This window comes from Colletotrichum karsti, assembly GCF_011947395.1.
Source record: "Colletotrichum karsti strain CkLH20 chromosome Unknown Scaffold10, whole genome shotgun sequence".
NCBI classification, from domain to species: Eukaryota; Fungi; Ascomycota; class Sordariomycetes; order Glomerellales; family Glomerellaceae; genus Colletotrichum; species Colletotrichum karsti.
The window spans coordinates 180,263-201,168 of record NW_024065910.1 but is presented as its reverse complement, the minus strand read 5'-3'; the positions used below and the strand labels follow the sequence as shown (position 1 = coordinate 201,168).

The following is a 20,906-nucleotide window of genomic DNA, read 5'->3' as shown; positions in this document are numbered from 1 at the left end:
AACACGCATGTGTTGTCAGACAAGACCAGACGTCAGACTCAGCATGACGAGAAGAGAGACAGAGGGGCGCATATGCGAGTGAGACTGACAGTCCATCAACCAACACGAATTGACCCATACGGTAAAGATGTGAGTATTGTGATTGATTCAACGAAGACGGCGTTGGGCTCTCGTTCTCGGAGTGAACTGATGTGGCAATCGTCAAAGCCTGATATTCAAGAGCTTCGTGGTATGTCAGCTGCCTTGGTGTTGACGGGCATAAAAGAGAGGAGCGTCCGCGTTCCAAGATCGAGAACTTTTGGATTCCGCATCACTCCTCAGCAAAGAGACAAGCACCGTTCTACCTGTTTACATGACTTTCTACACAGAAAATTACACGACTTCTGAGTCCTCACTTGCCCATCACCATGAAGTTCTCCGCTCTCGTCGCCGTCCTCTCCTCTTCCCTCGTGGCCCTTTCGACCGCGGCCCCAACGCCCGGCGCCGAGACCACGCCCGTGGAGACCTATTCTCACATCTTCAAAAGAAGAGAATGTCCTGCCTCAGTCCCCTGGATTGACAGAGGTGTAAGACTAAGACCTAAGTGGAAACACCATGTTCGGAAACCGTTGAGTACTGACGCGTCCATCGACAGAGCTGCAACGGAACTTCATGCAAGTGGGGGGCCGGAAACTATCCTTGCGGAACGGGCTCATGCGTAAGTATACTGCCTACTTGCTTTCGACTGAAAGAAAGTATACACGTTGCTAACTAAGTTATTTAGGTTGGCACTGGAGGTGGCGACGGTTCCTGCTGCTACTTCAAGGATGGGGGGAACGATGCTTATTGCCCCAATGGCGGCTGGTGAACGGCTTCACACCAGACCCAGTGAGATACGATTTATGAAAGTATGACGAGGTTGGGATCTTGGGACCGTGCCGTGCTTCAGGCGCGCAATGCAAGGACACTCATTCATGATTAGCGAAGATCTTTTTTGTTTATTACACTCATTAATACCCACCACTATCATTAATAACTACACTCTTTTTGAGTCAATTCGATCCTAGACGTGTGTAGAAGAAAATACACTTTCTCGGAATTTACTTAGGTACATGTATTATATCTTGAACTAACATGCTTATAAGTCTTAATGCTGTAATTTCTGGTCTTTTAGTAGTAGGTAGCTAAGGTATACCTGTATAAACAGAAACCAGTCCGGTTGTGAAGTATGTTATGAATTCTATTGACTAATTTCTCACATTGTTTCACGTCGTCACGAAACTTCCCTAACGCTACCCATTGTCGTTTGTGATTTTGGGGATTGCTATTCTCCTAGTATTCAGAGCCAGGGCACTACTTTCATTTTGCGGTTTCTGGATGTCCTCCATTGCTTTGAATGCTTTGCTGATTTATTTGCCGCAAACAACGTCCAATTTGATCGAGAGGTTCACAACTGCTTTGAGGTTGGTGACGAATACAATGGCTTGCATGGGGGCGGGAGCTGCACCTCGCCACAACAGACTGGCCGATCGAAGAAGTCGCCGGTGTGCTCTTCAACATGTCACATCTTCAAAATGCCGATGCCGGAACGTGGATTCGCCCGAGTTCGCTCGCTCACTTCTCACACTCAGACAGCCCGGCCCATTGGTTCAACTGCTGGCTGGAGCGGAACCATATCACGCGGTCGACGTAGGTATCTGTTTCATTAGCCTTTTTCGGCCTGTCAGTACGACTTCAATCAGGCTGGGAGCGGAGCAAGCTGCGGCCCCAACACCTACCCAATTAGCCGCCGCACTACCGGGACATTGTGTCCTTGATGTTGCTGAAAGGTTCGAGTAGGTATCTCTTCAACAGTCCCCCTCTGTCATCTTGCCATCATGCCATATTCACCAACAGATCTTTGGAAAGCACCACCGTGCTGTCTGTCGTCCTTGGACTGCTGAGGTACAAAATACTTGGCACAGTTGTAAGTTCAGTTGAGGAGTCGACGCGCAGGCTGAATGACTACATCACTTTTTGCAACTTCCGTTTCATACAATTAGAGCAATCACATGTCTAGGTTTTGTAACAATTAGATGGTATTGAAGTATGGTCGGTATCGATGCTCGCTGTGACGATGCCCTTCGCCAACCCAGTTTACCACCCCCTCTTCATCGTGTGCTCTGTAGGGTGGTCATATCGAAACAAACTGATGCATGACGCCCTCGCCGACCTGTGATATTCGAACGCGAAACATAAAAAAACGCCTAGCAATGTGTCGTGTCGCGGAACTCCTTCCCCTCTAATCCTCACAAAGTCACCAACCCAAGACGTTGAACCAGCTCCTGCGAGGGTCCTCAACGGCGCCGTCAAACACCTTTGCCCGGACTGTTTCGCTCTGGGGGTTCTTGTATTTGGAGAAGAATCGATCCATGGTCTGAGATTCGGTCTTGAGTTGGGAGCGGACGCTCATGGCGACGGCGGAAACTACGAGGAAAGCGGTATTAGCGGATGGGTTTGATGACATGAGAGTGGCTTGACTGCAGACTTACCAACGCCGACAGTGATGGCAGCAGGCAAAAACCTGGCAAGAGCCGGGGTGGCAGTGGGAATTCTGACTGGTTGGTTGACCATTTTGAAGGTTGTTTGGTGGGTAGAGGTTGATGTGGCTGTGGATTGGCAGTGGTGTCTGTGTAAGACAGGAGAGTAGTAGATTGCCGAAGCTGTGTAATTGAAACACTAGAGTGCGGGAGAGTTGCTTTTGTGTGGTCGATGTGGACTGGAGTGCATCTAAAATCTGTCTCTCTGATCGCAGTCACAGAAAGCCTTATATAAAATCATCGTTGCCTGTTTATTCCGGGCGTGGTGTGGTGTTCTTTACTGGCTTTTCGTGAGTTGTTCGTTGATAGTTCGAGGGTGGTGCGGTGTCCGGCCCTGTTTGGCGGCATGGTGGTGTGATTGCGTCCCGATGGCGCGGTCTGGTCGTTGTCAACCTTTCAGCAGCTGTCAAATTCGGTCCTGGGGACGCCGGCATCCCTGTCCGTAAGGCTCCTTCGAGCCGTATGGGGATAAGATCTAACCCTGACTGGTTCCCTCTCCACACTGATCCCCGTTGGTTCGCCTGTTGTGGACGGCCTTGGAAGTGGAAGGATTTTGGGGCAGATCGGAATCTTCTGCCCTGTATCTGCCCAGCGTGACTCTGCCGGTGGAACGATTTCTGGCCGGTTGGTGGCTGTTCTGTTCGTAAGCCGGGTCTATGATTCGTTGGAAGACGGCCGGCCCAGTCGCTCGGGGTAGATCAGATGGCATGTTGCGCAATCTTCGTCGGGACGAGGCGTAGATTGATGGAATCATGGACCTCGCCGACGATGTATGAACCGGCCGATGAACGACGTCATGTGCCGAGCCCACCAAAGGTTGTGTTCATTTTTTTTCCCATGATTTTGAATATTTTCTGGAATTCCTGGTGTTTTCCTTGGTGTGTTGGGTTTGCAGGCGTGACTGAACAGTGTTTTCGGCCGGTCCGGGTCAGGAGATTTCGGCCGTTGCCGGCACGCATGTGCTGGTGGTTCGGGTCCTCAAGACGATTGAGCCCTGATGTCCCTCATAATGACTGATTCATTTTCCAGCATTCACATCAGTCAGTTCGATGTAACAAGCCAGCAATTCAAAGTCCTTTTGCTCCCGAAAAACGTAACTGGATTTGGCGCAGCGCAATCTAGACACTCAGTGCTATATTATGGGCGAGCCACTGGATTTTGACCTGCATTTCACACTCAGCTCACTCAGTTACCTAAGGTACTAAATGGCAGCCACTCATTTTGACGTTGCTGCTATGTAGCCGGCTCGAACCAACAATTTCCATGATTTTCAGCGGCTTTCATACTATGATGAAATTCTCGACACTAGATCGACGTTCATTTTTCTCCAGCCAAGTTTTAAGGTGAAACTTGACAGCTCTGAAGAATTCATCCTATGCCAATCAGGCGATGCTTGTGGAACTTCCCCAGAAACAAGCGAGCTCCAGCGCTGTGGTTCAGCTAAAGCGTGGGAATGCAACATCCCGACAGCGCAGTGTTACAGCGACGCCTCTGTGCCGATGGTGCACTGCATGTCTTAATCCCAAACGCCATTGAGCTCAGTACTTGTCTCAGCACGAATACTGGTCTCAGTTTGCCTTTATGGGATTGGACTCTTATAGAGATCTCATTAGAAACTGGAGCAATGCATAATTACGAGCCTGCATGTGTTCCATTGAAGATGGCGGCTTTACCAGAAGTTGCTACTTATTGACGTTCTGCCGTTAGAGTGCGTTTGACATGCATGGTTCAGTGCATTAGCATCTATTGAACAATAATAGCTGTGAAAGACATCCTAAACAGTTTGTATGCAAAATCATGCTGCATTAATATTTATTCTTTGACTGCATCTTCATGTTGTGCGTATCAGTACTGCCATCATACGTGTAGCATATCTCGTTCAATGCGAAGCTGACTGGAATGATAGGTGGTAATCCCCATCGCTGTCGCCCCGTTGAATGCGATGTTTTCTCAAATTTTGGGCGCGGTCCTTCAGCAAAGTGTCTCTCAAAATTAATAGTGCTTGTATATATAATACATGTGAATAGTAGTTGTTCCAGTCCTTGTGCTGCGCCACTGAAATCTGGCGTGTCCGCTTGACTGAGTCTTCAATAGGGGGTGAAGACAGGTCAGGTCGTTGTTGTCGGGATCCAAACGCGTGTAGATCCATGGCCCATGCACAGAATCTACCCGACCTGGATGACAGCCTCCCAAGTCTGCTGGGTAAGTGAATGTTGCGTCCCGGCCGGCTCGATGGTTCTCTTGGTGCATCCCGTCTTCACCGGAATCTTATTGAAGCGATCAGCAATCCAAGCCAGGTAGTCAACCTGTGCCGCCTGAAAAGCCGGGTCGTGGTCCAGCTCAGGGTAGAGAAGCAACTCCGTCACGGACTCAGGGTAAGTCTTGCAGGTGGCGTCCAAGTCTTCCTCCATGGTGTGAGCGTACGTCAGAGTATCGTTGACGCCTTGCACAACCAGCATCGGCGCAGCGAGCGGATGCGTACCCGCTCCGTTGTAGCGATTCTGCCAGTCGATAAGGTCTGGGTGCGTCAACCAACTAGTGTTCTTGTACAGCTGCGTCTCGGTCAGCTTGCCGAAGACAGTACCGCCGGTCCGCAGACATCCTTTATTCGAGATAGGAATCAGGTTTGCGACAATGTCGCTAACGTAATCCTCGACCTTGATAGACTCGTACAACCTCGACACGGATTGCAAAAAATAGACGGACACGACGTCTCCGACGGGGCCTCCGTTGGCGCGGCGGAAGGACTCCGGGATAAGACTGAGGGGCCGGAGAGCCGGAGCAACCGACACGGCACCGAGGAACCCTCCGGTGGCCTTTCCGTCCTTGGCCTCGCGCTCGTTGGTACGCCATGCCGTTAGCCCTCCTTCGCTGTGACCAACGACGACCCATTCTTTGGATAGGCGATTACCAAGAACCTTGCGGGAAGCCTGGAGGCCGTGTGCGATATCGACAGCGTGAAGGGCCCCAGATTCATACATGAAGCCCTGGGGAATATCACTGCCTTGACCAGCGTAGTCGGGGGCAATGACGGCATAGCCTGCCTGAGCAAGCGCAAAAGGGCCTTCCCATTCGTAATAGAGGGCCCTGTGGTTGGTAGGAGCGCATTGGCGAGTATACCCGGCGGTGCCATGCGCCCAGACGACCGTACGGAAAGGCTTGTCGTTGCCTTGAGGGTTCGACCATGGCAGGAGAGCGAAAGCCGTTGCCGGGATTGGCTTGCCGTCGATGTCCTCGCTCATGTAGAAGAAGCGAGAGAGTGACATTCCGGCCGGGATGGTCCAGATCTTGGCGGCCTGTGTGCCTGTCATGTCCTGCCATTTGACGAGGTCGCCGACTGAGTATGCCGACATGTTGGAAGGATTCGTGTAGAACGAATCGAGGGTCACGTCGACGTTGACCCAGTTTCTCGTCTCGACGGCAATAGCATCGCGGATGGCGGCCTCGCAATCGGCATCGCAGTTGTCGCGGAAATCCGAGGCCGCGATAGATCGGGCAAACAGGAGGTTGGCCAACAAGGCCAAGGAGTGATACATTAAAACCATGATGGTTTCAAGGCTGGGGCCAATCCAGGTGGGAAACGAATGTCTTTGGGTGGTGGACAGAAAGACTTTCGACTTTGAAAGCGTGGAAGAGGCCTATTTATACTTGACAATGACTGCCCACGTCCTATGCCATCGTTGCATGGTCTTTGACTGTTGATCCACGATGACAACGAGTCATCTGAATGCGACTGGATGGTGCCGATTTCTATGCCGAAATGATTATCACATCGGCCAAGAAACAAATTATGGACAAAGAACATGAATGTTTATCCACACTGGAAGAAAACATAGTTGCATCTGAGGTGGAAACATAACAGGGCGTCTTAAAGTCACGCAGTATGACGGCCTGTTGAATATCCACGGCCTCAAGGCGTGAGATCCCTACATCAAAGGGAGTTATTAAATGGGAATTGTTTCTGTTCACGTTTCTCCAACGATGCTGCAGTCACTTTGAGCTTAACCTTGATCCGAGGGCCAAAATGTCTGATATCTCTCAACTTGAGGTCCACGAACCAGAGAAACAGACATGGTCTACAGTCACAACTTTCATGTCGAACTCAGTGCACGATCAGGAACCTGGGCGGGGAAGAGAAGAAGCTCGTGGGGTCAAGCCAGGATGATCATCCGCTAACTCGATTGCGTAGGTCGAGCCGCGACAGGGATTCTCGGATGGCTGCAGGTTTCCGCGGCAGGCCACCGGATGCGCGCTGGTGCCCCGCCGAAGCCGCAACAGCGGCGGCCGAGAACTCCGCTGCTGGAAGCTGAGGTGCATGATTCCAGGCCGGGATGGAAATACAAATCTCCATGTCGTCTTCCTTGCGTCGCTGCCGTGCGGGGAAGTCCTAAGACCCTCTCGGTTCAGATGGAGTCTGAACGTGAAGAGCCGCGGCTAGAAAGCGGGAGTGGGAGGGGCCGGGCGGAGTCCGGATTGCCGGCGTTCGCGGGGGCGGGGTCTTGAGTTATGCAGGACGGGTTCATCGGGTGCTGGTGTTGCACGAAACGTCATCAGCAAGACAGTTCTCGTCGAATCAGTAGGAGCCGAGAGTGGATTCAACTGACACAGCACCGTCGAGTCGTACAGCCATCAGCCTGTTTGGTGAGGAGCTGACTGCCATTTATTGTATGCCCATATGCTTACAAGACCTCTTTATCGCCGGATGTGAATATTTGCAGCTCTTGAACAATTGTCTATCAAACAGTTGTTTGTTGCCGTTCGCCTCAAACAAATTTGAAGATTTCGGACACTATCTGTCCCGAGACAGAGAGTCGCCATCTCGCTTTCGTATTTCTCATCAGTCCGAGAACCCTATTGAGCCACACCTGCCAACTTCACAAATCGAGATACTAAAAGTAGAGATCAGCTTGGTTTTCAAAGAAATTTCAGTCATTCCTCTCGAAATTCAATATCTTGCCAGTCCATTCTTACAAGCCCTTCCAATTTCAATTTCGTTCCAGTCAGAACGTTGTTTCAAGAACATGAAGTCCCTCCGAGTCACCGGTCCAGGCGAGATATCCTGGGTAGACATCCCACAACCGAAGGCCGGCCCAAACGACGTCCTGCTCAAAATGAAAGCATGCGGCATCTGCGGCTCAGATTCTCTCTACGAGGAAATGGGCGGCGTTCCACCGCGGCGAAATTGTCATCCCCTCGGTCACGAGCCGGCAGCCGAGGTCGTCGCGGTGGGGAAGGACATCGCCGGAAGAGACGTCGACGTCGGCGACCACGTGGTCATAGACACGTTTGCCTTCGCGGACGGCATGTTCGGCTCCGGCGGTGCGCAGGGCGGATTCAGCGAATACGTCGTCGTCCGAGACTACGAGCCGCGGAAGCAGCTCAGGAAGATCCCCAGCCACGTCCCCTGGCACGTCGCGGCGCTGAACGAGCCCATGGCGGTGGCGCTCCACGCGGTCAACCGCACGGATCCGAAGCCGGGGTCCAAGGTCGTAATTTTCGGCGCCGGTCCGATCGGTTTAGGCTGCATCATGGCGTATCGTAGGCGCGACGTGGGCCACATTGTCGTGGTGGACGTTGTCGACGCCAAGTTGGAGACGGCGATGAAGCTCGGCGCCGACGCGGCGGTGAACTCGCTGAATGTTGAGGATCTGGCGGCGAAGCTGATTGAGCTGCAAGGCGAAGCGACCACTTTCTGGAATCTCGGGAAACGGCCGGCTACTGATATTTTCATGGACGCTGCCGGCGCGCCGCCGATACCAAATCAGATTCTGGGCATGGCCAAACGAGCCGCTACTTTTGGAATTGTCGGTGTTCAGAAGAAGCCGACAGAGTTGCATCTTGGACAGATCATCATCGCGGAGCCGAATATCGTCTTCTGCATGGGGTATGTCGAGACTCAGCCACGATTCTTCAGAAGGGCTTACTGCTGACACTTAGACAGATATCCAACGGAGATTTTCGAGGTTACAGACGACTTGGCGGAGAACTGGGAGAAGTATGCCGAGATTGTGAGCGATCAGATACCGTTCAGCCAAGCAAAAGAGGCACTGGAGCTGGCCAAGTCCGGAAAGGCGAACAAGGTAGTTGTGGTTTTCGACTGAAGTGTTCTGGAGAACCACGAGTGACTATCTGCGAGATCTTTCAGCTACATTTATTAACGTACATCACGAAATCATTCTCAATCATTGAGATGTCTCCCAGAGTTGTACAAATGTTTTCCCCGTGAAGATCGCAACTAGTCTTTTGACTGGCTCAACACTACTGCGACTAACTCAATTGCCCTTATGACGTTGAGGTAAAGTTCTGCTGTTGCTGCTAATGCTCCTGTTCGAAGATTGGCCCCATTTGTCTTAGTTTCGGAGATCTAGTTTAGCGGCAAGGAACCGGTAAGTTCAAGCCATGCGTGATACCGGTGTCTAGATAACGCTTAGATACTAAGATCGTGCATGGCTGCTAGTTAATAGTAAGAGACCTCACCAACCTTGTGATGACGCCAGCGATGAATTGTCTCACCGCTGATGATGATTTACTTCCCTTTCAGGCTAGCAGGCGCATAACGATGCGATGTCTCTCAGCCGCTGCAACCTCCCTCGGCGACACTAAAGGCTCTGGCGGCGGGCTGCTTTTCGTATATGTAGGTTTTGAAAATCCTCCGAGACATTGAGATTCGAATAGATTGGAGGCCAGCTGCTGTCAAACCTCTACAAATACAACTTCCAAGCCGACGAAAGCTCCCACCGATCTCCGCTAGTCTGGAAAACAGAAGTCTTTGCTTAACATGAGGACCTTCAGCCCTTTCAGTGTCCTGCTTTTGGCAGCTGGGGCTGTGTTAGCCACGAATCAGACCACCAAGATAGATACGCATGCCCACTATGTCCCGGATTTCTACGCCCAGGCACTCAGAGACGCTGGACACGTGCCCGGCCCGGATGGCATGCCAGGAATTCCGGTACGCGATGCATCGAGACATGGAACGTCGTTCGCGCCGTTGAGACTAATGCCAACAGGACTGGGATCCCGAGACGCATCTTCAGTTCATGCAACGCGCGAACATAGCAAAGTCGTATCTTTCGATCTCCAGCCCGGGAGTATACCTCTCCGTGCCGTCAAAAGTCGCGACTGAAAACGCGACCAAGTTGGCTCGCCGAGTCAATGAGTACGCTTCGCAACTGAAAGCGAAATATCCCAAGAAATTCGGCTTCTTCGCGTCTCTTCCACTCCCGGATGTGCAAGGTTCCTTGAAGGAGATTGAGTATGCTTTCACCAAGCTCGATCCCAAACCCGATGGGATTGTCCTGATGTCGAATTTCTACGGGATGTATCTCGGCGACCCCGACCTCGATCCGGTCTACAAAGCGCTCAATGCACTGAATGTCACCATCTTCGAGCACCCGACAACGCCGTGTACTGAGGCGAACCATCTCAAGTACCACATAAACGGAACCGACTCCAAGGTCACGCCGAAAGAATGGCAGGCTCTCAACAGACCTGCATCCGGAAGACTTCAACGAGCACCCAATTTGGACTTTCCCTTCGACACAGCGCGTACCTTCCAAGACCTGTTCTATTCCCGGGTGCCGACCCGGTTCCCGAACATCAAATGGATAATACCTCATGCTGGAGGCGGTCTCATACCTACAATCGATCGACTCATCAACTACAGCCCCCCCGAAGACAACGTCACGGAGGCGGGAGTGAAGGAGACTCTGGCTCGCAGCTTTTACTTTGATCTGACGGGGCCGTGGCCGGTCACTTGGGCGATCCCGGCACTCATGCGATGGGTGAGCTATGAGAAGTTAGTCTGGGGGTCGGATACGCCTTTCACGCCTTGGGCCACTGCACTGGCTGGAGCTGCCCAGTTCGACAAGCAGATTGATGAGGTCTTTAATGACCCGAAGAAGGCAAAGGCTGTCAGGAGAGGTAATGCGAAGAAGATATTTGGGTAACGAGGACTGTGCATGAGCTTTGCACATAAATCGGCGTAGTCAAGGCTTGTCAATGTCAACTTGCAGGCAGCGGCATGATGATTCACTTTGTAAGTAGGTAAATACCAACGAGATTAGGAAGACCCAGGTTGTCTTTTGTATCTCAGTAGTCCTGAATGCTACTCGCTGGTCTTCTAATCGTTCCTCGTCATTCATTGAGGGTTCGGGGCAAGAGCCTCGAACTCCTTCACACCGACACCTCCAAACTGCCCATTCCCTCCGGAAGCCGTGAGGATCGCGCGGAGCGATGTAGTCGTGACCTGGGCAAAGTTGACAATTGACGGGTTGTCAGTGACCGCCGTAGGGTATCCAGTGCTCGCACTAACAGCAGTCCACGCATTGTTGCTGTTCAAGTACTCCAGCCGCCAGCTCGCTGGAGGCGGCACACCGATATTCGATCCCGCAGGCTGGTCCGCGAAGAAGACCATCCTCGCGCCGTTCAAGGTGACCGACGAGCTCCAAGTCAAAACGAGAGTATTGGTCTGAGGCGACGCGTTGCCGTTGTACGAGCTCCAATAGTCCGGAGGAAGAGGGTTGCTGGGGATCCATCCGTCGTTGAGAGATTTCGTCCAGTACTGGATCGGAGTCTGGTTGACCGAGCTCGCCACGGCGCGTGGAGCGATGTTCCGGGTTGCGGGAGGTGCGAGTTGAGCTCGTCGCGTTTGAACGACCTTGTTGATTCGAGGGGGTGATTGGTTATCATCCCACGTCATGTAATCCAGGGCAACACTGCGACGGAAGTGACCGCCGCCGGTTGCATCTCTCGTGTGGTAGACGAGATACCACTGGCCATTCAACTCGAAGGCTCCGGGGTGCGATGTTGTCGACGAGACGATGTCCAGCATGACACCGCGGAACGTCCATGGGCCCAGGGGCGATGAAGCGGTGCCGTAGGCAATGCAAGCGTGGTAGGAGGTTGGCGTGCATGGCGAGTTGGGGCCGGCATTATTGGCTGCGTATAACATGTAGTAGGTTCCCCGACGCTTCAAAAGCCAGGGTGCCTCAAAGAAGCCCGTCAGACTATTGACGGATACAGCTGATCCGATGGTAGTCACCATATCAGTCGCGAGTTCAATGCCGCGAAGAGCGCCAAAAGTGCCCCAGTACAGATAGACTCGTCCAGTGTCATCCAGTAGCACCGTGGGATCGATGTTCTGGATGTTGTTGGCCTGAGGGACTGTCTGCGAGACAATAGGACCGCTTGGATGAGCATCTGTGAAGGGACCCCATGGATTGCTCGAGACTGCGACGCCAATGGCGAAGCGATCAGGGCTCGAAGTAGATCGTTGGGTGACGGGAGCGTAGAGGTAGAATCTCCCGTTGGGCCCTTGAACAATCTGTGCAGCATATGCAGTTCCAGCGGCGGCCCAGGAAAAGATGGACTCGGGCCGAGCGATGTTGGGGCGGAACTGCCATTGAGCACCGGAGGGACGAGGGTCGCTGCTGCTCAGCATCTGCCACTCGTTAATGACGAAGTTGTTCTGGTTTGCTGGGGCTGCATCTCGACCGGAGAGGATGTAGACGGTGTTGTTCACCACCAAGGGGGCCGGGTCAGCCGAGTAGTATGATCCATCGGCGATGATCGGGTTCCCCGTGGAGGTGATTGTGGTCTGTGTTGCGACTAAAAGACTCTGCAAGAGCAGGCCAAAGACGGAGGCAAGCGACGTCATCATCTTGGCTATTGCGCTCGCAACTGGCAGAAGAGCAAAGTAATGTTATCGATCGCGAATCATAGATGATCTTCATGAGAGAATCACAGACAGAACATCAAGCTATATAGACTTGTACACGCTGTGTATGACATAGGTCCGCAGCAGCAAGTCCAGCGAGCATGGTAACCCGCCTTAAGCTGCATGCTGCAATGATAGGTAAGGGAAGGCAAGGATATCATGCATGCCAACTCTCAAATATGCCAAATGATTGTCCGACTTCAGCGATGCGGTTGCAAGCAAGCACCTACAGGCGCAATGTGTGTCGAATGGCGGGGAGTGAAAGGCGACACCATAGAAAGAAACATCATACCGAGGAGCTCCAAATCAGCTAAACCATGGCGGAAGTGGGATCTCCGTCAAGCTTCGACGTTTGGTGGCTTTTGAAAGCACCGGTGGAACACGCGGGGTATTATAAATTGGGGTGCTCCTGACATTTAACATTGAAAAGAAACGCCGCCAATGGAAATTTCGATATGTCCCGGCCAAGCTTCCTCGCTAATGGAAAAGAGTAGGACAATACGAGTATTGCAGCGGCGACAGGTACCGGGGCAATGCAACTTCGGATAGCATCCCGAATCACGTCTGCGGCGCAGTCACACCACCTACCTTACATGAAGGCAAGCTACCGGCGCTGCCGGTACATCGGGTCGATTGGGCTAAACGCGGAGGTAGGTAAGATTGTTAAATTGTGACATCGATTTCAACGCACATATCATCCTTAAATCAATGGATTTATGGCAGACTACTTCACTGCGGCATATCTGCCTGCACCCTGCGATGTGCCGGGGCCCACTTCGCCGAGTCGGCCCCACAGAGCGGCCGGCATCTCCGGCAACTCAGGACTGGGCAAAGATAACTCTAATCAAATGTTTCCCACCATCTGCTCGCAATTTCAAAAGCGGGAGACTACTTGAGAGGGATGTTGCAACTTGAAATTCTTCATTACCTGTCCCAATTGCATCGCTCGCCATTCACAAGGGCGAGACAGACGCCTCTGCATTAGACCAAATGTACGTCCATCTCAACCAAACCAGGCCTAGAACATGTGTGGAAAGACCGGAGAAAATCGCCGCATGCTTCATGCAAGTTCGGACTGGATCCCGATTGCCCCTCGCGGAGGATTAAGCTGCGTTCTTCTTTTTCGGTGATATGAAGGGGTCCCGCCAAGAGCCAAGTCTCGCCAAGGGGGAAGGTGTCATCAGCAATTACCGAGTCACCATGCCTAAACCAGAACAACGGGAATATGCTTCACCAAAGCCCTGGGGACTTGATTGGAGCGCAAATGACAATTATCAAAAGCCAAGGAAGGGCAGTTGTGTTCGTGGTGATGAGTGGGATGTTTCCAGTGTTACTTTCCTTTCAAAGCTGATTTTGGCAACATTGATGGCATAGGCACGATCCCATTGATATCGAGTGACGTCTTTCGACTCAAACCTCGTTGATGTAGTGAAAAAGCTCATTTTTTAGATTCACCATCCAACACGGTATGTTGTTCAATCATTTGCTCTCACTGAAGCGGGCTCGACGTGCGGTCTTGGTAGTGTTTGCATCAGAGCACATGATCATCCCGCCGGCCGTTCTCGACCGCGGGCATCCCAGTCGCTGTGGGTTTAAACGAGTTAAGGTTATTCTGGGCAATCTATGCCTTACAGGAGAGCACTAAATCCCCGAACATTGAGGATGAGCCGGGGTATCGGTAAGCTCAACGGACAGGGATAAGCAGTCGACTGGCGTGTGATGATCCATGGACGAGAAGCAATTCAATGACGTTCCTCGATTAGTTCCATTGTGGGCAGATCATTCAACCGTTCGCTCTCGCGAACTTGTAAGCGACGTTTCAGGGATGGCATCGTGCCTTCGACCGGACGGAATCTCATCCTCCTCGATATAGAGCAGGATGGCTCACCATGATAGTTCACGCAGATTCATCGACGATGGTCGTCGGCCTCATGTCCGGTTATCGATGAGCAAACGGAGGGCTTCCCGGGAAAGATGTCTGAAATTGACAATCATGGAAATGTTATCACGAGAGCGTTCCTATCGGAACCCGAGGAAGAACGATCCTCCTGTAAGGTGCTGACAACCACCTTCACTTTCAAGGACCCCCGGCTTCCACCCATTATCTGAGTCGTGATATCGGTAAGGGTTGTCAAAGTCCCCTGTGCCATGAAGAATTCCACCAGTGATTCCACTCGTTGCCGTGTTTTCATTTAAGACGAACTGTGATTTGAGAAGTGATGCGAAATGGCTGGCTAAATCACGTAATATTGTTGTTTAGAGACATGGTTTCTGATGGTACTTGGATATGATGATTCAGGAGTTTAGGCAATGATTTCAGGCATATAAATCTCATGATCTCTTCACCTGTCACAGCCAAACCCGTGAATGTGCGCCAAACACCCCTCCGAGACACCAACCCCTTCACCCTCTGTCCCTCATTCTCTCCCGCCATCATGACCAAACTCACCTCCCTCGGCCTGGCGGTCTTCCTCCTCCAGGGAGCCCACGCCTTCCCAACCCCATCCCAACCAGTCTGCCGCGGCGTCGACATCAACACAACCCTCAACCCCTCCCTCGTCATCACAGACCGCTCGGCCACACGCACCCTCGCCGCCCGCGCCCCTCCAGCCTCCTTCACCGCCAACCCCAACATCGGCCCCGGCGGCTCCTCCTACCGCGACTCGGCCCACTTCCGCGTCTACGCCGCCGACCTCAACGCCGCCTCCCGCGCCCTGTCCATGCTCGAGGGCGTCTACTCCTGCTTCGTCGACACCCTCGGCTGGCGCTCCACCGGCCTCTCCTACAACGACAACACGGACGACGACGGGCCCTGGCAGAAGGTCAACGTCTACAGCGTCGCCAGCCTCCCCGGCGCCGCGGGCGTGATGCACTCCGACGGCGCGGCCGGGATGGCGTGGCTCGAGGTCCAGAACGCCTATCTCACCGTCCCCGGCGTGACGGTCCACGAGTTCGGCCACGGCATCCACTACCACCAGAAGACGTGGGTGAACCAGGGCCGCACGGGGGCCTGGTGGGAGACGCTCGCGAACTGGGTCGCCGACACGTACCTGACGTCCCCGCTGTGCGCCAACGCGCGGAGCGCCAACGGCCAGGCGACGCCCGAGACGAGCGAGATCGACGTCGTCAAGGTCATCGGGGACTCCTTCCAGGTCATCGTCGACGGGAGCGTGAATACGGGGAACTACTACCAGGCTTGGCCCTTCCTGGCGTTCCTGACGAACAACCCGGACAACTTCGCCGGCCTGGGCCGCGACGCGGTCAAGAACCTGCAGGTCCGGTACGCGACCAACTCCAACGAGACGCCGCTGCACACCCTGCAGCGCATCTCGACGGGCGCGACGGTGGCCAAGGTCGTGGGCAAGTACTGGGCGCGGATGGCGTACGTCGACATCGGGCACCGGCAGGCGCAGAACGTGTTCCTCAGCCAGAGGAGCCGCATCAACTACGCCAACGTCGACTCGGCCGGAAGCGGGAGCTACCGCGTCAAGTCGGCGCGCCGGCCGCGGTACATGGGGGCCAACATCATCCCGCTGAAGAACCCGTCCGGCACGGTGACTGTGAAGATCACGACGAGCGGGCAGCTCACTTCGCACCTAGTTGTGAGGAACACGGGGAGCAACGCGGTGCGGTACGTCGAGCTTGCGAACGGGCAGGGGAGCGTGAGCGTTGCGGGCGGGGAGGAGGCGAGTCTTGTTGTTGCGAACACGCCTGCGAACCTGATCTTGTATGACCCCTTTTCTTTGGGGTCGGATACTAACACGGGTGTGGACTACTCGTTCACCTTGACTGGTGCAACTGCTTGAGTCTCGGGGATTGCTTTCTTGGGGTGAGATTCTTTTACTTTTCATGTCCATATTGTCTTTCGTCGTACATACTTGCTCCTTCAACCGAATTGTCCATATCATCTACAATCACACGAGAGCCTCTTAAGTGAGCATGCCACTTCCAGGTGTTTGTGCCAATTATGTTACCATGTGCCGAATAGTAGGCATACCGAAGTTGACTTTACTTACTAACTATCTCATGACGTATCTGGGGAATCGTGGTCTTCCCCTCCATCCATACGGTCCATTGTCAACCTTGTTTCATAACACTGTTTCCTCCAGCCAATGTTGATGCATCTCAGTCCTTCTTTTCAGCGGTGGCACCAACTTCTTTTGGCTCCGCCTCAAACTCAACCCCGCTGTCGTTGCCAGACTTCTCAGTTTCAGTCGTCTTTTCCGTTTCTTTTGACGCCTCAGCTTCGCCAGCTTTCTCTCCTTCGTCTTTCTTTTCTGCTCCCTCCTTCGCCTGAGAGGGTGTGCCCTTTCTGAAGATGTTGACGCTCGGCATCGAGACCTGGCCAAGAGATGACACCGACGCCGGAACTCTAGGCATAGACGGCATGTTGGGCATATTTGGCATACTCGGCATGTTGGGCATCTTGCTAGGCCACCACCCCTTGACGCCAGTGCCTGTTTGCTGGGCGACTGAGAAGAGATGCTGCATGTAAGTCCGCTTCTGCTCGCTATCGACGTTCTCAGTGCTCGCATCACCGACAAGCTCACCTTCGCCGTCCTCGGGGAGGGGAACGAGAGACGCGGCTGCTGCGATGTCGATCGGAGACTCGTCTGGAAGTTCGTCTGTGGACTTGGACGCGACCTTCTCGTCGAGCTTGTCGTCGGACTTCTCGAGTTCTTCATTCGACTTCGCCTTTTCGAGAGTTTCTTCAACTTCGTGGTCTTCCTGGGCCTCTTCGGGCGGCGGCTCGCGAAACTTGGGGTCATCCACGACTCGCTCTTCGCTCTTGAACCACTCCATGACTAGGTCTGCGGCCTTCTCCGTCATTCTCTCGTATCCCTCGTGCGTCTCTGGGTCGAAGAGGCTCATGTGCGCCTGGACCTCGTCGTCGACCTTCCGCAGGACTTGACGGGAGAACAGAGGGTACGCTGTGTGGCTTTCCTCCGGTACGGCACAGAATGTCCGCTCGGGAACGAAGTAGCCTCCCTGCCAGTACCCGTTCTCACCCAGCGACACGTAAAAGTCGTGGATTCCCACGCCTTTCAAAGCACCCATGCGCTCGAGGCGTCGGTTGAGTTCCTTCTGCTTCAGGAGGGCGCCGACGAATGTGAAGTGGTCCGAAAGCCATGCGAACGAGTGGCCGACGTTGCCGCGGTTGATGTAGGCGAGGCCCTGGCCGAGGGCATCCATGCTCTGGCGGTACCCCTCCTTGACGGACTCTTTGTTGAGGTTCTTCAGCCCCTTCATGATGGCTTCGCGGTTGACGTAGGCGGCGACACCGCCGGCCGCGATGGCGCCGACCGTGCCGGTGCGGACGGCGACGAGCTGCCAGGTCTTCCAGCCCGGGTTGCGGGATGTGGAAGCGACGGCGGAGGTCGCGGCGCGTCTGGTCCCGAGGCGTGCGAGGCTTGCTGGTGCGGCGGCCGAGAGGGCCGTCATGACGTTGAAGACGCTGCTGACTTTCTGGTAGTTGGAGAATGCGCCGTAGACGAACATGGAGCGGGCGAGGCCGTTGTATGGCGTGTCGAAGGTGAGGATTCCCTGGATCGGAGGGAAGATTGGGTCATCTTCCGACGGGTTGGACTGCGCCCGCTCATTGATGGCGAGGAAGAGGGCGTCGGCGGCGACGAATCCTCTGCATCTTATTAGCGTGAGTGTGTGGGAATACCGGTGAGCTTGACTTGCCCCATAGAGTGAGCGACGAGGATGACCCCGATCTGCCTATCCTTCGGGGGCCATGGCTTCTCGACGGTCGCCTTTCTTACTTCCATCACTTGCTCCTTCAGCCTGGGTGCCGGGTCAGTCTAGGTGTGCTTTGATGCGATGACTTGCGGTTCTTACCATGACAAGAACGCCTCAGTGGCCTCTGCCAGCTCTCCTTTGGTCTCGTACTTTGGGTAGACGATGGACTTGACCTTGTGGTCCGGCAGTTGCTTGGTGACTGTCCGTTTGAGGTCCTGCATGAACGTGAGCGGCTGCCCACGGGACCCCTTGGCGAAGTTCTCACTTACATCTGGAAAATCACGGAAGGTATCATCGTTGCCCTATTACGCGTCAGACATGTCATATCTGGCTCGAGATGCCAGGATGGGCAGGGGTCGCTCACCTTGAAGCCGTGGATGAAGCACAGAAGCAAGGTCCGTGACATTTTGACGGATGACGAGCTGGATCTCTACAGGATAAGTAAAAGAACAGGTGGATATCTCGGTATTATTTGGCGGGAAAGAGGAGTATTCTAGGGTGTTCTTAGGTATGAGGATCGTGTAAGCAGTTGGTTGGTGTTTGAAAGATCAAGCTGCTCCGCGACCAAAAACACGAAAGAATATCCCGCAAGCACGCTTCATCATCTCAACCACACCACATCACACACACATCTCACAGAGCAGTGACGAGTGACTGAGCGTTTTCTGCATCTCTTTCCCCGTGTTCCAGGCCTTTCCAGCCACACCTTTCCAGTCCGCCTCTCAGCTCTGCTTCGCTGGTGCGTGGCGAGTGCGTCCCAAGTGTTGACGAGCAGCCAATGAAGCCGCGGCCAAGACGTCACCGATAACGTCATTCTTGCACCTCCAAAACATCCCAGCGCACCTCATTCTTTTCGCTTCGAAGGCATTTCCCTGCATTCTTTTCTCTCATTTCTTTAGCTTGGACCGATCTGCCAAACCCCATCAAGACCAATCCCGGTCTGCCATCCATCCAACTTCTGCAAGTGAGAAACGTCACATTTAAACTCAAATAAACGAGCCCGATCGATGCACGGGGGTCCAGCCAGGCGTTGGATGGCTCCTCACCACGTGCGATCCAAGATCTCGTCAATCATGATTGTCGTCACCAATAATTGAAGAGGTTCCAGGTTTTTGCTTATTGTTGCGTTGTATTATTGAGCGGCAGAGAAAGTCATCAACCAGATTCCCGGTTCTCTGACCCGACCGCCGTGATAACCTGCAGATCTTACTCTCAGTTCGTCTTAGCCTTGAGCTTTCCAAACGACAACTTCGGATCGAAGCGCGAGATGTCCGTCTCGTTCGCCGCGGCCCCGAAATCCCACACCGTATAAAAGTTGCGCAGGAACGGCGTGCCGATCAGCGTGAACCCCCTCGTCTCCCCGCCCTCGAACGGCGGCCAGCACCCGTCCTCGCGGTTGGCGAACCCGGGCCTCTTCAGCTGGTCGCCCCTGATCTCCACGACCTGCGGGTCGCGGTAGTCGCCGAAGCTGAACTTGAAACCCCACGACGAGTTGAACTCGCTGCAGAGCGGGATGTGCTCGCCGTTGAGGATCGCCGTGTAGTTCATCCCGATGCTCTCGTACACCTTGAGGTTCTGCTCCTCGGGCAGCGTGATCGAGCCCGCGCCCGTGTCGAACACGACGTTGCCGATGTCGAAGTCCGTCTCCGCCTCGACGACGCTGCCGTCGGCCGCCGTGCGGGTGCCGTTGACCTTGAGCATGGTCGAGCGCCACACGTCGTAGCCGCCGTTGACCCGCGTGATGGGTATCGTGGTGAGCTCGCCGTCGACGTGGTCGGCCTCGCGCGAGCCGCCGAGGGTGAGCACGCCGTCGCCGGGCTTGCCGCTCGTGTTGGTGAACTCGGTGCCGTAGTAGATGCCGAACTTGGCGGCGTCGAGGTTGTTCTCGGCCATGAGCGTCTCCACGACCGTGTTGGCGCCGCCGTCGATGATGGAGCTGAAGGCGAGGCCCATGAAGCCGTCGGCGGCGAGGGCGGCCCAGTTGGACTCGTTCGCCGCGATGAAGGTCTGGTTCCAGGTGAGCCCGGCGGCCGACCAGACTTCGTCCACGGCGGGGCCGGCGACGCGGCCTCCGAGGTAGGGGATGTCGGCGAAGTTGCCGGTGAGGTGGCCGGTGGTGGAGTTGTTGACGTCGTAGCCCACACGGTCGTATCTAATCATCATCAGTTGGTCGGGGTTGACACCGTTGATGGAGATGGAATGAGACGCACCCGCTCACGTTGGCACAATCGGTCTTGCAAGTACTATCGACGGCCCAAGACGAGGCGCTACCGGTATCGAAAAGAAGACGGTAGGTCTTGGCGGGCGTGCCAATATTGAACTCGACGGTTTTCTGTCTCACAGTCAGTGACGACTCTCACTCCCCAGCATTCACCCTTCAACTCACGTAGCCATTGTCCACAATAATCGGCAAGTCAAGCACAGCCGCCGTCGCAACCGACGCAACGGCTGCCGCCGAGAAGAAACGAGTGACAGACGACATCTTGAAAATCCCTTGAGAACCAACTTGAGCCGGATGATCCCCCGACCAAAATCTCGCAGCGGCCCGGGGCGAAAAGACACTTTAAGAACAGACCTGCCCCTCCTCTCCTCCCGCATTATGGCGATCATCTCCGCCTCGTAAAAGGGAGGGCCGGTGGGGCGAGGCAATCTCGACTGCTGGGATGTGAGTCCCGGCCAACCCGTATTTTGCTGAATGGGGCAGCTAGCTGGCTTGTGCATAATACGGGCTTCGGGTCGTGCTATTTTCAGGCACTTTGGCGGTCTTCTTTCCCAGTTTCTTTGGGACGGTGTCATCGCGCCGTTTCTTTCAAATCTGGAGCCGGTGTGGATTAGTCCGATGAGTACGAGGGAATCGGCTGGCGGCTGTGAGGACAAGTTCGGAGACG

At 54.2% G+C, this 20,906-nt stretch overlaps 7 protein-coding genes across 7 annotated transcripts; 3 read left to right on the top strand and 4 right to left on the bottom strand.

The window, feature by feature from the left end:
- Positions 1-407: 407 nt before the first annotated feature.
- CkaCkLH20_03928 (uncharacterized protein) lies at positions 408-847 on the top strand (the record flags this gene model as incomplete). Its single annotated transcript, XM_038886647.1, has 3 exons — positions 408-566; positions 635-697; positions 764-847. 3 exons carry the CDS (start codon positions 408-410, stop codon positions 845-847), a joined length of 306 nt encoding a protein of 101 aa, XP_038747897.1.
- Positions 848-2,275: 1,428 nt separating this feature from the next.
- On the bottom strand, positions 2,276-2,592 carry CkaCkLH20_03927 (uncharacterized protein; the record flags this gene model as incomplete). The annotated part of the gene is made up of 2 exons (XM_038886646.1): positions 2,276-2,445; positions 2,511-2,592. The coding sequence occupies 2 exons, from the start codon at positions 2,590-2,592 to the stop codon at positions 2,276-2,278; spliced, it is 252 nt and encodes an 83-aa protein (XP_038747896.1).
- Positions 2,593-4,723: 2,131 nt separating this feature from the next.
- Positions 4,724-6,103, bottom strand: CkaCkLH20_03926 (putative secretory lipase; the record flags this gene model as incomplete). Its single annotated transcript, XM_038886645.1, has 1 exon — positions 4,724-6,103. One exon carries the CDS (start codon positions 6,101-6,103, stop codon positions 4,724-4,726), a length of 1,380 nt encoding a protein of 459 aa, XP_038747895.1.
- Positions 6,104-7,579: 1,476 nt separating this feature from the next.
- On the top strand, positions 7,580-10,504 carry CkaCkLH20_03925 (FAD dependent oxidoreductase; the record flags this gene model as incomplete). Its single annotated transcript, XM_038886644.1, has 4 exons — positions 7,580-8,442; positions 8,500-8,638; positions 9,322-9,507; positions 9,566-10,504. 4 exons carry the CDS (start codon positions 7,580-7,582, stop codon positions 10,502-10,504), a joined length of 2,127 nt encoding a protein of 708 aa, XP_038747894.1.
- A 191-nt stretch (positions 10,505-10,695) lies between these two features.
- Positions 10,696-12,216, bottom strand: CkaCkLH20_03924 (uncharacterized protein; the record flags this gene model as incomplete). Its single annotated transcript, XM_038886643.1, has 1 exon — positions 10,696-12,216. One exon carries the CDS (start codon positions 12,214-12,216, stop codon positions 10,696-10,698), a length of 1,521 nt encoding a protein of 506 aa, XP_038747893.1.
- A 2,492-nt stretch (positions 12,217-14,708) lies between these two features.
- On the top strand, positions 14,709-16,079 carry CkaCkLH20_03923 (dockerin type 1; the record flags this gene model as incomplete). The annotated part of the gene is made up of 1 exon (XM_038886642.1): positions 14,709-16,079. The coding sequence occupies one exon, from the start codon at positions 14,709-14,711 to the stop codon at positions 16,077-16,079; it is 1,371 nt and encodes a 456-aa protein (XP_038747892.1).
- A 3,151-nt stretch (positions 16,080-19,230) lies between these two features.
- CkaCkLH20_03922 (uncharacterized protein) lies at positions 19,231-20,500 on the bottom strand (the record flags this gene model as incomplete). The annotated part of the gene is made up of 3 exons (XM_038886641.1): positions 19,231-20,170; positions 20,229-20,350; positions 20,405-20,500. The coding sequence occupies 3 exons, from the start codon at positions 20,498-20,500 to the stop codon at positions 19,231-19,233; spliced, it is 1,158 nt and encodes a 385-aa protein (XP_038747891.1).
- Positions 20,501-20,906: the final 406 nt, after the last annotated feature.